The sequence below is a fragment of the Bidens hawaiensis genome, unplaced genomic scaffold (assembly GCF_021521415.1).
Source record: "Bidens hawaiensis isolate Kalapana, Puna unplaced genomic scaffold, B.hawaiensis_p1.1 tig00024057_1, whole genome shotgun sequence".
Taxonomy (NCBI): Eukaryota; Viridiplantae; Streptophyta; class Magnoliopsida; order Asterales; family Asteraceae; genus Bidens; species Bidens hawaiensis.
Window position 1 is genome coordinate 83,629 of NW_027493795.1, and position 14,547 is coordinate 98,175.

Genomic DNA, 14,547 nt, shown 5'->3' on the forward strand with positions numbered 1-14,547 from the left:
ACCCCTATATATTATAGCCTTATAAGGCCTATATATACCTTCATATTCTAGATGAATACACTTGTCCATTTCACACATACTAAAATGGTGAAATTCATCCTCCGTATCTTCAAATCTTGCCAAACAAAACACTCTTCTCCGCCACGCCAACGACACAAAGAACTCACCGGCAAATCACCATGCAAAATGCATGATTCACCATCAATACCAACACCCCACCATTCTTCCTTCAACGCTTTTCGATTCCCCTCATTGCCGGTTCCATTATTCTACGATAAGAAAACCCGTTGCACTAAACCAAAGGCGAAAATAAATAGCCACCGGTTTAGCACCAGTTACTCCGTGGACAACGAAGGAGAACATGATCAACCTCGTAGAAGCTTTTCAGACGTGGGAGTACACAATCACTGGTAGACCCAGAAAATATTTTCATAAGGGTCAGAAATTTTAATATAAATTATGTGGTCGGTTAACTATAGCTAGATATTAATTTTTCTTAGTCTGGTTTAGGTTAGAAAGGGCTTAGTTAATGATTAATATAAATTCTGTTAGTGTTTGACTAAGATTAATTGTTTACATTGAAAATATATTTGAAAATTTATAAATTTCTAATTTGCTTTTTCTTAGGGGTGGTCATTTTCAAAAGTTAATGGGGGTAATCATAAAATTTTATGAAGAGCGATCGGGATTTTAGCCAGTAATGTATATAGCTCTAACTTTTTTTCCACTCTAGGTCCGCTAGTGGACACAACAGTGGAGGAGATGGTGAGGTGTCACCAGAGTGGGGATCGCCAACAAGACTGTCAGTGTTTAAAAAACTTATGTCATGCAAAGTAGAGGGGAAGGTGAAAGAAAGCTTTGCGGTGGTGAAGAAGTTGGAGAAGCCATACGAGGATTTCAAGACGTCGATGATGGAGATGATTGTTGAGAATCAAATGTACGAGGAGAGTGATTTGAAGCAACTTTTGGAGTGTTTCTTGTCGTTGAACTCGTGGTATCATCATGGTGTGATCATGCAAGCTTTCTCGGAGATTTGGAACACTGTGTTTGTTGATCGTTGAATCTTTTTTTGTTGTTTTAATGAAATAATAATTGTTGTTATTGTTATGATTGTAATTATATGTTTATCGGATCCTCTAGTAATTTAGAAGCTAGTATTCTGATTTGTGATATTATATATACTAGTTAAGTTCATGTTAAATGATATTGAACACTTTCAATGTATAAAATAGCGTCGAAACATAATCTCGTTCAACTTAGTTTATTATATATAAGATAAAAATCAACTGGTTGATGTCACAAGATCGTCACTAGTTCACATGGTGGCACCAGCTCGTGTCACGTTCTTCATTTGTAAACTAAGTTTCATTCATTCACAAATGTATATTAATGAGTTTTTACTTATCATATCCATAAAGTTTGGGTTACATATAATGCTTGCAAACATTACAAATCTTAACAAAAATTGTGCAAATTATAGTCGTGACTTATTCTCGAATCAACTGATCATTCATTATAGTATCATACTTCAAACACTATTTTCATGATTTTGGTCGTCTACATATAGACATGTAAGATAATTTGTTATATTCAACGCTACAAAAAAAATTACTCCGTATTAGAGATCAATTCGAATAACAAACTTTCACCGAGAGAGGCAGTCCAATAGAGATGGGATTCACGGAAAAAGTCCCCAAAGGGTACCCTTTGTATAAGAGGGGATGTACGACGGGTTATACATAACATGTCCAGTTGTAAACCCAAACACTGATAAGGCTAGTCCGGATATATGTAATCAAGTGTCAAAAAGACATAATTTTAAAATATCTGGTTATAAAGGTTTTGGGTTCATTTCCCACGGGCACAGACAACAATAGTTAAAAAGAAAGTTGATATTCAAAAAAATTGTCAAAAGGCTTGTGATGGATGTTGGTATATAAATAAAAATAGGTCAATAGTTTTACTACATATTTAAAATTGTTATATATATATTTTTAATGAAAGATGTAGCAAATAATAAGAATACTCTTTTTCACATGGACGTATAATTTGTTTTGTATGTGTGAAGGTTGGACACAAAGTCTTCTATGATGTCGATTGTCGAATATAAATTATAATTACATTTTGACGGACAAAAAGGAGTTCAAACTTATTGTTTTGTTTTTAATGTTTACAAAGATAAAATGCTAAATGAGACAAAAAGTACCACAATCGTTTGATAAGATTTGTTTTAGCGTACATGCATGTAACATTAAAGAATGTAAATATTCGTATATGTTGAGTGGTAATTCTAGAATGAAATATATATGTTTATTTTTATTAGTTATACATATTCAAAACTAATAATAACCAATTGTATGTAAAGGGTAGGATTCATTATATAAGAATTGAGAGAATTTTTACAATGTTTCAATATTTTTAACTTAATACATACAAATGCAAAATGAGATTTTCTTTTTCTAAGTGGGGCCAGGTTGTGGGTTGAGGGTCGACCTGAATAAGGCTTGTCTAAGCCGTTTATAAACAAAAATAAAAGATTCTTTAGAAACAAAATCGATATAATTTAGAGACGGTAGACTAAATGAGTGATATAAATATTTTTCTTTAAAAGGAAGTAAAATCTACAAAAAAGATCGGAAAGTGCGAGTGTATCTTCATAAAAAAGAAAAACAAAAAAACAAAAATAAATATATAACTACGATTTATTTTAATGCATAAACGGGTTAACTGACCAACCAATTTTTATACGGGTAAACCCGGACATTTTTCTAACGGGCCGTATTTTGTGGTGTGTCAACAATTGCCGCCCCTGGGTATTATGAAACAGAACTTTAAACTCCGATTTTCTTTGTTCCTTTCTAAATCAAAATGGTTATAAAATTAGATCGGATTTAGTCAGCAAAATCAAAGCCGGATTAACCCAAACCACTTCTAATCCAAAACCGGCTTTCAATAGAAATAATCCAAGCCGATAGAAACCGATAGGGATTGGTAACCGGATCGTATGAAATCAGATTTAAAAAGCCTTTTTTTTTTTGTTAAATTGTCTTTGAAATAAAAAAATATGTAATACATTATACATTCTTAGTCATTAGTTTGCAATGAATAAACCCTGATTGTGGTTTTTTGAGTAGCCTAAATCTTGGCATGAGAAAAAAAATGACACGTGTTAGGTTAGGTTAGGTTAGGTTAGGATATTATGCAACTAAGAATCTAGCACCATTTTTGTAGGAATGTAATAGGGGGGAAAACACACGGTTTGATTCTAATTGAACAAATTTAGAATGCTTTCTCTCTCTCTTATGTTTTTGTTGAATCCCTTTGTAATCTTCATTCAGGTAATAATATTTGATAACAATTTATAATCATGTCACATCACAAGATAGATTGTAATATAATATGTGTCATGAGGAAATTATGCATGAATGTAATGAATGTTGTTTCCTTCGATTTGGAGTTTGGATTTTTGATCATGATGATGATAAACAAAACCATCCTTTGTTTTCAATCTTCATGCATACCTATTATGATTCATAAATGTTGGATGTATGATCTTTTGTTTTAATATGTAGTTTGAAATTTGCATGGTGGAGGAAAATCAAGAATTTTGTTACAAGTTACAATCCCTAATGAATATTTGAATCTTCCGGCAGATTTTATCAGAGGGCCGGAAAAGTTCATTCTAACATATGGCTCCGGCCCCCAAGTCAGCTCCGGCCCCTGAAACCCCGTCTCCAAGTTCAGACTCGTCATCACCGCCGCCTGACTCTTCACCACCTCCACCTTCTAGTTCTTCACCGCCACCACCTAAGCCTTCAAAAACACCACCAACCCCTCCACCACCTAAATCACCACCTGCTGATGATAATGACAGTGAAGGGGCAGGGGATTCCCCGTCTGCCCCTTCACCTCCTAATGCATCACCCCCACCCGCCCCTAATGGAGGCAATACAGGAGGTACCCCTCCACCTCCCACTGTACAACCACCACCTAATCCGGGATTTCTCCCACCTGGCGCCACTTCTACACCACCACCGGGTACTATCCCTTCACGAGATGCACCTCCGTCCCCAAACATTCTTCCAAACCCTGGGGACGGTTCTGACAAATCTGCACCGGATCATGCTAGAAAGATACCGAGTCCATCAAACCGAAAGTCAGCCCCGAAATCATCACCCGATCCAGATTATAGTGCAACCAATATTCCTATCATCATCGGAGGAATAGCTGCTGCCGTTGCAGTGTTTCTTGCTCTAGTAGTCATTTGTCTTTTATGCAAAAGGAAAAAGAAAAAAGGTTATTATATTCCGGAACAAGGTCCAGAAGTAGGTGGACCCTACTACTATGGTAAACCCGATCATGTGGTCAAAGTAGGTAATGGCGGTGGTGGTTGGGGACAATCTCCTCAACCACCTCCTATGAACACCAGTAATGAATTTCTAGGACCTAGAGCGTCGGTGGCATCAGTGAAAATGCCAATGGCATTTAGCCAGTATCAATTCTCATATGATGAGTTAGTAACCGCCACCGGAGGGTTCACCCAGTACAATATTTTGGGTCAAGGGGGATTTGGGTATGTTCATAAAGGGGTGTTGCCTAACGGGCAAGAGATTGCTGTAAAGAGCTTAAAATCAGGTAGCGGGCAAGGTGAGCGGGAATTTCAAGCTGAAGTTGAGATCATTAGTAGGGTGCACCATCGGTATTTGGTTTCACTTGTGGGATATTGTATTAGTGATGGTCAGAGAATGCTTGTTTACGAGTATGTTCCTAATAACACTTTGGAGTTCCATCTTCATGGTGAGTTGTGTTTACTTGTTATTAATACATGTTCACCAAAAGTTCAAAACAATATACTTCACATTCCATGTTCATGCATTATGAAACCATACTTTTGTTTGTAGGAAAGGGTCAAGTGGTTATGGATTGGCAAACTAGAATGCGTATCGCGCTTGGATCCGCCAAAGGACTTGCTTATCTCCATGAAGATTGTACGACACAAACACTCATAATTGGGTTGGGTTCTGGGTCACAATGGGTCGGTCGGGTTGATTTGTAAATTATTTTATACTTTTTTTTACGTCTGTTAGGATTACTAAAATATTATTATTCTAATAACAATCCGAATCATTGAAAAAAAAGAATAATTTCGAGGTTTTCCGCATTAAAAATATGAAACCGACACCTTCATTATTGCAGGCCATCCTAGGATCATTCATCGGGACATAAAATCTGCCAACATTCTCCTTGATCATGACTATGAAGCAAAGGTAGCATACTACAAAAGACATTTGACATTTGAAGTCAAGTTTAATAGTTTATGACATGCCATGAATGTAAACATAGGTGGCTGATTTTGGATTGGCTAAACTAACAACCGATAACAATACTCATGTCTCTACTCGTGTGATGGGAACTTTCGGGTAAGTTAGTTATGCTTTAAATGATTAGTTTTACACGAATTTTGTTAGTTTTTACAAATAATTTTCTTCAGTTTATGGGACAAATGATAGGTACTTGGCTCCAGAGTATGCTTCAAGTGGGAAGCTTTCAGAGAAGTCTGATACTTTCTCATTTGGTGTCATGTTGTTGGAGATTTTGACAGGAAGGAAGCCGATTGATCCCGAGTCTGAATACATGAATGACAGTTTGGTAGAGTGGGTTAGTATATCAGCCAACTTATTTCATTTTCTCAACTTTGATGATCTTATACGAGGTTGCAAAATTCTTTGTTAGGTTCGGTCGAGTTAAAACACTTTTTATAACTAATTAATGAGTAGAATAAGATGAGTTTGTTGAACAAAATGATGTACGAGGTTTTATGCATTAAAGTTACACTTTTAGCTAGTTGTAACTTGTTTATTTTTAGTTATTATTATTTATTAACTACTCGCCCGGTTAGTGATGAAAAAAAATAAGCCAAACCAACTAATTTATAAATAAATTGGTTGAATATGCCACCTAATCTAGTCTCTAGATTTTATATATAAAAGGGTGAATGATTTATCTTACTTATCTAATAAACTCAAAAACAGGCAAGGCCACTCATTGCCAAGGCGAAGGAAGATGGAGACTACAACGAGCTTGTGGACTCACGCTTGAAATCAAACTATAATCAAAACGAGATGGAACAAATGGCTTCTTGCGCGGAGGCAGGTGTCCGCCATTCGGCTAGGAGGCGTCCTAAAATGAGCCAGGTTAATTAGTTATTTGTAGCTTGTATGTTTGTTCACGTCTGCACGAACATTGAGTGGCTTTGGTTGGACTCTCATGGCTCATGAGGGTCCACTAACTATATAACTCATTATTAAGAAGGAATGGATTTGGGTGGACCCTCTCCAACCAGGCTGGCCCACCCAATAGACGTGTTCTAAGACAATGAAGTTAGTATGTCTTGTACACATATTTGCATACTAATTAATATTGTATTTTCACATGAAAATACAGATTGTGAGAGCATTAGAAGGGATTGCATCATTAGATAGCTTGGATGAGAAGGAAACAACAGACGCAAATGAATCAAGAGTTTATGACACACAAGCCTACAATGATGACATGCTTAAGTTCAGAAAGATGGTGATGTCGACCGGAGAATCTTCAGGTAGCGATATTGGTAGTTCCGGACAGTATAGATGAAACATTGTAAACTTGGATATCACATGTTGTTAAGAGCTAAGGTGATTGTTAGGTGCTACTATGGTACGTATGAGGTTGATTTTGCAAATCTAGTGAGTAATGTAGCATTTGTAGTTAGCACAAAATCAATACTGGGCCAAAGATTTTTAGTTGAATGGAACAAGAAAGTGGCGCGTGTGTGTTTTGCCAGAAATATTTATATACTTAGTTCTACAATAACTGTATCCTTAAGAAAAGGCACTAAAACATTGTAGCAGGTGTATATATGCAAATAATGAAGGGCAATTTACAAAATTTTATGAGCTTTATTTAGTGATTTACAAAGCTCATGCATATAAAACAATGGTAACTTTAATATATTATCGACATGTGGGGCCTGAATACAAAATATAGTACTCCCTCAATCACTCTAAAAGTGTCGAAACACAAAGTTTAAAAAGTTTTAATGCTTTCACTTTTTTCTTAACAAATGACTATAATGCTCTTGACATATACAAAAAGATAAAATTTAAGAAAGTTTGAATACTTGCATTGTTAAGGGTAAGTTTGGAAATTAATTAATAAAGTTTGAAAGTGGACATTTGTAATGGGACAAACTAAAAAGGAAATGCGGACACTTTCAAAGGGACGCAGGGAGTAACTATTTTGCACCAGATTTAGCATTTACCACTCATATTAGTCAATATTATTCGTTTTACTTACAATAAGTTCATGTATTTGTTTGTTGTTGCCTTGGTAAGAACTTCCTAGATAGTCACATGTCTTGGTTGTATTCTCATATGAGTAATCTTAACTATGGAATTCTCTTTCATTCACAACGCCCCAAAACACGTTGTTGATATTTAAGGCGAGGCATAGCTTTTGACTCAATGTATATAATATATTCTATTTATCTAAAGCCTCACATGAAAAGCAACATGAATTTGATAATACCTTCTTTTTTTGTTACTTTGTTTAAAATATTTAAATAAATACATAATAAGAATTTACTAATTTATTTATTGCTTAATGGTTACTAGGGGTGTGCATATAACCGAAATAAAAACCAACAGTTTCTTTTATGTTTTTGTAAAACCTAACTTTATTTTAGTAATTTCTAAGAATTAATAAACATATAACTAAAATATTTCAGTCTAAATATATAATACTCTTAACTATTTATTAATTAACCAAATAATTTAGACCAATTAAGCTAAAAAAAAATAATAAACGAACCGAATCAAACCAAAACCGACCCAAATCAAAGTCCAATTGGTTATTGGGGCCGTCTTAATATTGGTAGATGGCCCAAACCGGTGGATCTCGGCTAACCGTTTACCAAACAATTCGACCCGACCCAATCCGATCCAACATCATACATCTATCGTCTATCATCATCAAAACCCTCGTTCGTTCCACCGTTAGGTAACAAAACCGATCTACGCCGCCACCAACTGCCATCAAATCGTTTTAATTCACCGCCGTAGATGTCCGATTAGCTTACGTCACGGTGAAATCGTAACAGTTTCCTATCCGATTTCGTAACCATGGGTGATTACAACGATGCGTTCATGCGCGGCAACAACGCCGCCGTTCAGGCTCGCACTAAGCAGCAGAATCGTGCGAATCTTATGCAGATGAAGCTGGTATGATTCGATGCTTAAGATTTAATTGAAGTTTGCCCTAGGTTTTGGTTATTTGTACGTTTGTGATTTAGGTTTTGGTTTAGTGTGATTGAAATTGAAATATAGGTGTTGAACATGTTAGGGTGCTGGTTGAGAACTAGTTTCATGTGGTCTATTTTAGGTTATTGAGTGGAGATGATGTGAGTTGAATTGATAAACATTAGGTTTTGTTTTCAGCTTCTAGTTGATTCCATTAGTGTATTGATGTATTCTTCTATACTTAACTCACTAGTTTTGATTATGTTCTAATTGAAGTTTGCTTGTATTGTGTTTCTCTTGCCCTAGGTTTTGATTCCTTGTTTGTTTATGTGGTTTAGGTTTTTGTTTTGGTTTTGTGTGGTTGAAAGTGAAGTATAGGTGTTGAACATGTGTTTTCTTTGCAGTGGATTTGAAGATAGGTATCTAATAGTGTTGTTAGTTTTAGGTATTGGTTGTACATAGGGTTCTGATTGAGAACTAGATTCACATAGTTTGTTAAGTGGAGATGATGTTAAATTGAATTGATAAACGTTAGTGATTGTCCTCAACCTCAATTTGATTGCATGACTGATGTTGCTTTCCAGTTCTATTTTCAAAACATGTAGCTTCATATCAGTGTTCTTAGTTTTAGCTATTGATAATACTTATGGTTCTGATTGAGAACTAGATTCACACAATCTGTTTTAGGTTATTGAGTGGAGATGATGTGAAACATAATTTGTTTTAGGTTATTGAGTGGAGATGATGTGAAATTGATTTGATGAACGTTAGGTTTTGTCACTAATCTCAATTTGATTGGAGATGCTTTCCCAGTTTTAGATTCATGTTATGTCAGTTTTTCTGTGCGAGTAGTTGATTTTGATTTTTAATACCTTGTGTTTTGCAGATTGGACAAAGTCATCCAACAGGATTAACTAATAATCTGTTGAAGCTCTTTGAGCCACGGCCTCCTCTGGAGTATAAGCCACCACCAGAGAAGAGAAAATGTCCACCATACACAGGTATTTCTTATATGCTCTATAACTCTAATTTTGTTATATGTCATTGATGTGGTTTTGTTTCGAAGATTTATTTGTTTTTTATTTGAAAGGCATGGCGCAGTTTGTTAGCAATTTTGCTGAGCCCACTGATCCTGAATATGCTCCACCTATTCAAAAGGGTGAAACTCCTGTAAGTTGTTGCATCTAGCAAGCTATTCATCATATGCAATTATCTTTTGATTGATATACTTTTTTGTGAATGAAACTAAAAGCATGATATTTTGGTTCGCATCACAATATGGTGAAAATTATGGCTTCATGGGATTTTTAGTTTGTTTATGTTTATTTGTCCTGGGAAGGTTTTAAATGTGCCTGTTTAAGCTTTAAAAAGCTTCTTTCTTGCAATCCTCAGCAATATGAGATTTTTTGTTTTTAATGAACATCTATCGTTTTATGTTTATATGAGTATCTTTAAAAAAGTATGAATGATGTTGTAAAGGTAAAACTATTTATCTACAGCTTTATGTTTTTTTGTGAGTCAGGGTCAAAAGAAGGCTAGGATTCACCAGCTACGGCTTGAAGAAGGTGCAAAAAAGGCAGCTGAGGAACTTAAGAAATGTAAGAAGGCATCTTTTTTTATTAATTTTTAAGTTGATATTCTAGTAGTTAATATGTGACTTGAATACCGTTGTCTTTTTATTATGCAGATGATCCCAACAGTGACCCAAATATATCTGGAGATCCTTACAAGACATTGTTTGTTGCTAAACTTGTGAGTAATACAGTCCTTTGCATTGATGGCATTTTGGATTTACTTATTTCATTTATTTATTAATTTAATTAACTTGATAATCTTTTACCGTCAGAACTACGAGACAACTGAGAGCAAACTAAAAAGGGAGTTTGAGGCATATGGCCCCATCAAACGGGTAGGTTTTGTAGAGTACCCTTTAAAGGGGCTCAAGGTTATTGCCTTTTTCGGTAAGAGGTTTGATTTTTTGTGGTATATAATGTCGGCAACATCTTTTTTTGTTGTCTGACAGAAACCTTTCTGAAAATTTGAATTTCAGAAAAAATCAACTTTTTTTTTGCTGACCAGCTATGTTTCTTGTGATAAATTTTCCAGCAAACTGTTTTGACAAATTTAATCATATTTTAGTAAATGGATTATCTTGATAAATGGAATATATAAAAACATTGAACTTCTTAATCAGCGGTTGTTTATGGCAACTTAAAACGGGGATTATAAAGTACAGTTTCAGCATTTACACCAAAATACTAATAACAAATGATAAGAAATTTGGTCTGCCAACTGTCGCCTCCATTATCATGTGATTTCTGTAATGTTGAACTTAAGGTATTATAAGTTTAACTTTCCATTATCAATGTGATTACGTCTAAGTGGTTAGTACTTAGTACAAACAAAATTGTAAGTTTGAGAAAGTTATATACCTTTTCTTGCTCGTTGGAGATTCACTGAAATCAGTTCCTCAGGTATTATCGCCTATCCTCCACCCACCCTATTAGTTTCTCTCCCCTCTTTTATATTTCTGGTTAAATCACAATTTCAAGAATTCAAGATTCTGGGTATCTTAGTAAAGCGTATAACCATCATTCAGCTATAGTAAGTTTCAAGGTAAAAGGTACTTTATGCTCCTTAGTTTGTACCGTATCCTATTTGAGCAGATGAATGACAAACGTATGCCATTTGGCCATTAAGTCTTGCAACAAATGAAGACCGACAACTTTTTGGTAAAACATATTGGGAGTGCATCTCTTCTCTTCTTTTCTAAGTTCAGTATTTGCGGTTTTTGCTACTGAAATTTAACTTTTCTAAGTTTAGCATCTGCAATCTGCATATCCTATCGAAAACATTTCAAATGTTGAGAAGATGTTATGGTATTTTTATATAGCTATCATGTATAGTAAATTTTCTATAAATAATAATCCCTGGTAAGGGAAGGGTAGTATGGTCCAATATTGTTGTGCAACTCTAGCAAGTGATGGTGATGATGCATCTTGCCTGCGAAGCATTTGATTGAAAGGTGAGCACGGCTATTGAGGCTTAGTGCTTGTCCGCCGTGCATTAGGTTTATTAAATTTATAACTGCTAACTTTTTCTTGACTTCACGCTTGGATTGGATTAATATTAGTTAATAGCATGATACTACGATAGAAAAATAGAAAGATATGGGCTAGTATGCGTTTGCTCTGTTTTTTAACGCGCAAGAGTCTCAGGTCCGCATGGTTGCTGATAAAGAATCAAACAAACCAAGAGGATATGCTTTCATTGAATACATGCATACACGCGATATGAAAGGTTGGATTTTAGATTTTATATGTAAATGAGTTGAAATCGCCACATACTTTCTATGCCATTATTTGCGTATCTGATGGTTGATTTGTATGTATAGCTGCGTATAAACAAGCCGATGGAAGGAAGATTGATAATAAGCGGGTGCTTGTGGATGTTGAACGTGGTAGAACAGTTCCTAATTGGCGACCTCGTAGGCTCGGTGGTGGGCTTGGTACAACTAGGATTGGAGGTGAAGAAGTCAACCAAAGGCACTCTGGAAGGTAAATTGTTTTGCTGTGAAATTTTGAATTACTAAATTGAATGCATTAATGGTTGATAAACTTATATATTACAAGATCAAATGAATATAGAGTGGTAAAATAAGATTTGATTTTCTTATTAATATATCAACGTGGTTTTGTATGATGGTCAGAGAACAACAGCAATCCGGGGGAACCACTCGATCTGCAGAGCCAAGAGCACATGAAGAACGAGACAGGTAACACAATATAAAAATCATTTAATATAATATATCTTTATATATGGGTGATTCGTTATAATTGTTTGTTATTGCAATAATTCAGGGAGCGTGAGAAGTCTCGTGAAAGAGTTAAGGAGAGAGAACGTGAAAAGTCTCGGGAACGGTCTCATGATAAACCAAGAGATAGAGAACATCGGGAAGACAGGCACCATCGGGACCGTGACCGGAAGTCAGACCGTGACAGAGATCGTAGTGGCCGTGACCGTGATAGACACCGGGATCACGACCGTGACCGTAGCGGTCGTGATCGCAGCGGTCGTGACCGTGACAAGGATCGGGAGGGTGATGACCATATGGACCGTGACCGTGGTCGGTCACGTGATAAAGACTATGAGTACGATCGGGCTGACCGACATGAGAGAGACAGGCATGGGGATAGGCAAAAGAGCTATGACCGTGTTGATCCGGAGGAGATGTATGATCAACCCGTGCATGGGGATGATAAGCGGGGTGACGATGAACGGGATCTTGGAGGAGGCTATGATGGTTACTATGATCAAGAACGGTATGATCACCATGATCGTGATCATGATCGTTATTATCAGATGGAGGAAGAAAACTATGAACCAGGAAGTATTGATCCACATGACAAGGAAGATGGGCGTTCGTATAGGCAATCGGACAGGTCGCTTTCGCGTGAGTACGAGTACTGAAGGGGTTCAGGTTATGATGTGTGGTTCATGTCAGGTCTGTTTTTTTTGTTGTTTTGAGTGGATTGTTTTTTTATGTCCGTGTTAAATTTTATATGCGTTGAACATGTTTGATATTTCTTAAGAGATTGCTACTGCCTAGTTGTTTATGTTTTCTATTTTTCGGATGCTTAAAGGGTGTGTGATGTTAATGTGTTTTCTATTATTTTCTTTCTATGTTATTGCGAAGTTATAAAATAAAAACTTAAATGTAACCTATATGTAATAAGGTTTTTAGCCCATCAAGATATTATATGCTAAAGTTTAGTTTTCTATATTGTCACACAAATCAAGTTTGCCCAAAAATATTAATTTGTTGCAAACTTGCAATGATAGAACGTTTGTGACTGTTCATTGAGATTCAATCCCGTGGACATGAACATATATGAAGAATAGAATATTATTCAAATTTTGAAAATGTATCACAACATTTCATTCTTCTCACATACAAGTTTAGTTCGCATGACATATAGCTTTTTACTCAAACAATACCATATTTATCCTTCTCATGTACAGGCTATCTTTAACATTAAGTTTATTGATTTGGGAGAAAAGGGAAAAAACAAAAAGATCATGTATAGCTTATGTAGCTACGTGCGGAGCACCGCGGACTACTCAACCTCAAAGCCATATGCCGACATGCGACCTCCATGTTAGCCATCGATGCCGGCAAGAATGGGCATTGGAGATAGTCTACCATATGTAATGCAGTAATGTTCAAGGGAACGACATGTATTGATTAAAATTGTTACTTTTAATTCAATAGAGGGGTTTAACTCCATTCACCGACTAGTTTTTCTCGATCTTTGCTAAGCATTCCCTTCATACCTGTGATGTGACTCATCCCGGTTCACAACGTTGCGACACGATGTTTTGTAAGCATGGGTCTAATGTTGCAACCCGCTTTGCACATCGTCTCATATTGCATATTGACATTTTTATACAAATTAATTTAATGTAATCAACTGCGATAATTGTATAAACAGTTATATATATTTTGTTCTAAATATTATATATAAATGATTGTGTAACCCTCTACTACTTATTTTCTTACTATTCACATATTTGTTAAAAGTCTCAAAAGGACATTTAAATGATATATTTCCCTAATCTAAGTGTGAACTATTTAAATCTTGCGTGTAGATATAACAAGAATACTTAAATGTCGTCAACACTTTTGAGGTACAACCCACTTGTCATGTCACCAAAAGGGGCGCCATACACCACCCCACCAGTCCACCACCAATAACACCTAGGCGTCACCCCCTTCACCCAAAGCAATGGCGCCCCCAACTCAAGTTGTTAAATTATTTGGGTGCCCTTCCCATGCCATATGGACCACATATTTTAAAAAAAAAAAGTAAAAAATGATATGAAAATGATTGAAGAATTGGTTAACCAACCTTTTTTTTGAACGAACAACGAATCCTCAAGACATGCTAAAACACGTTTACCAGGTCCTACTGAAACTAAATGATAGCGACAAGAATCAAACCTAAAACACATATAACACCAAGTCTCTACCTTACCACTTAATCATCATTAATTAACCAACACCTAAACCACAAAACCTGTTTATAAGTTAGTTAATTAATACCCGACGATTACATAACACCACAGAGTGAGATGAAATTCTTTGATTATTTTTCAAAAAAAGAAACAAGTTATCCCATACATACAGTCGTACACTATCTCTCGATAATGGTGACAAAATTCGAAAATAAAAATAACTAGTGTTGGGCGTGTGGGATGGCACCACTCGTAA

The 14,547-nt window shown here is 35.8% G+C and overlaps 3 protein-coding genes across 3 annotated transcripts; all 3 read left to right on the forward strand.

Moving 5' to 3' along the window:
• LOC143568701 (uncharacterized) lies at positions 1–1,064 on the forward strand. Its single transcript, XM_077054787.1, has 3 exons — positions 1–410; positions 628–655; positions 726–1,064. Exons 1-3 carry the CDS (start codon positions 52–54, stop codon positions 1,059–1,061), a joined length of 723 nt encoding a protein of 240 aa, XP_076910902.1. The 5' UTR covers positions 1–51; the 3' UTR covers positions 1,062–1,064.
• Positions 1,065–3,555: 2,491 nt separating this feature from the next.
• Positions 3,556–6,784, forward strand: LOC143568681 (proline-rich receptor-like protein kinase PERK5). Its single transcript, XM_077054770.1, has 7 exons — positions 3,556–4,797; positions 4,902–4,988; positions 5,197–5,267; positions 5,344–5,420; positions 5,511–5,658; positions 6,033–6,194; positions 6,445–6,784. Exons 1-7 carry the CDS (start codon positions 3,690–3,692, stop codon positions 6,631–6,633), a joined length of 1,842 nt encoding a protein of 613 aa, XP_076910885.1. The 5' UTR covers positions 3,556–3,689; the 3' UTR covers positions 6,634–6,784.
• A 1,208-nt stretch (positions 6,785–7,992) lies between these two features.
• Positions 7,993–12,938, forward strand: LOC143568690 (U1 small nuclear ribonucleoprotein 70 kDa-like). The gene is made up of 10 exons (XM_077054778.1): positions 7,993–8,258; positions 9,163–9,277; positions 9,367–9,446; positions 9,799–9,874; positions 9,964–10,028; positions 10,123–10,185; positions 11,495–11,576; positions 11,671–11,833; positions 11,986–12,051; positions 12,137–12,938. Exons 1-10 carry the CDS (start codon positions 8,160–8,162, stop codon positions 12,744–12,746), a joined length of 1,419 nt encoding a protein of 472 aa, XP_076910893.1. The 5' UTR covers positions 7,993–8,159; the 3' UTR covers positions 12,747–12,938.
• The last annotated feature ends 1,609 nt before the right edge of the window (positions 12,939–14,547 follow it).

Bases quoted from the DNA above. Each gene is read 5' to 3' on its own strand.
- LOC143568701 (XM_077054787.1), top strand. From the start codon at position 52: ATGAATACACTTGTCCATTTCACACATACTAAAATGGTGAAATTCATC. The intron at 411-627 runs GTAGACCCAGAA...GCTTTTTCTTAG, and splicing joins GTGGGAGTACACAATCACTG to GGGTGGTCATTTTCAAAAGT. The intron at 656-725 runs GTAATCATAAAA...TAACTTTTTTTC, and splicing joins ATTTTCAAAAGTTAATGGGG to CACTCTAGGTCCGCTAGTGG.
- LOC143568681 (XM_077054770.1), top strand. From the start codon at position 3,690: ATGGCTCCGGCCCCCAAGTCAGCTCCGGCCCCTGAAACCCCGTCTCCA. The intron at 4,989-5,196 runs GTACGACACAAA...TCATTATTGCAG, and splicing joins TGCTTATCTCCATGAAGATT to GCCATCCTAGGATCATTCAT. The intron at 5,421-5,510 runs GTAAGTTAGTTA...GACAAATGATAG, and splicing joins CGTGTGATGGGAACTTTCGG to GTACTTGGCTCCAGAGTATG.
- LOC143568690 (XM_077054778.1), top strand. From the start codon at position 8,160: ATGGGTGATTACAACGATGCGTTCATGCGCGGCAACAACGCCGCCGTT. The intron at 9,278-9,366 runs GTATTTCTTATA...TTTATTTGAAAG, and splicing joins AAAATGTCCACCATACACAG to GCATGGCGCAGTTTGTTAGC. The intron at 12,052-12,136 runs GTAACACAATAT...GCAATAATTCAG, and splicing joins GCACATGAAGAACGAGACAG to GGAGCGTGAGAAGTCTCGTG.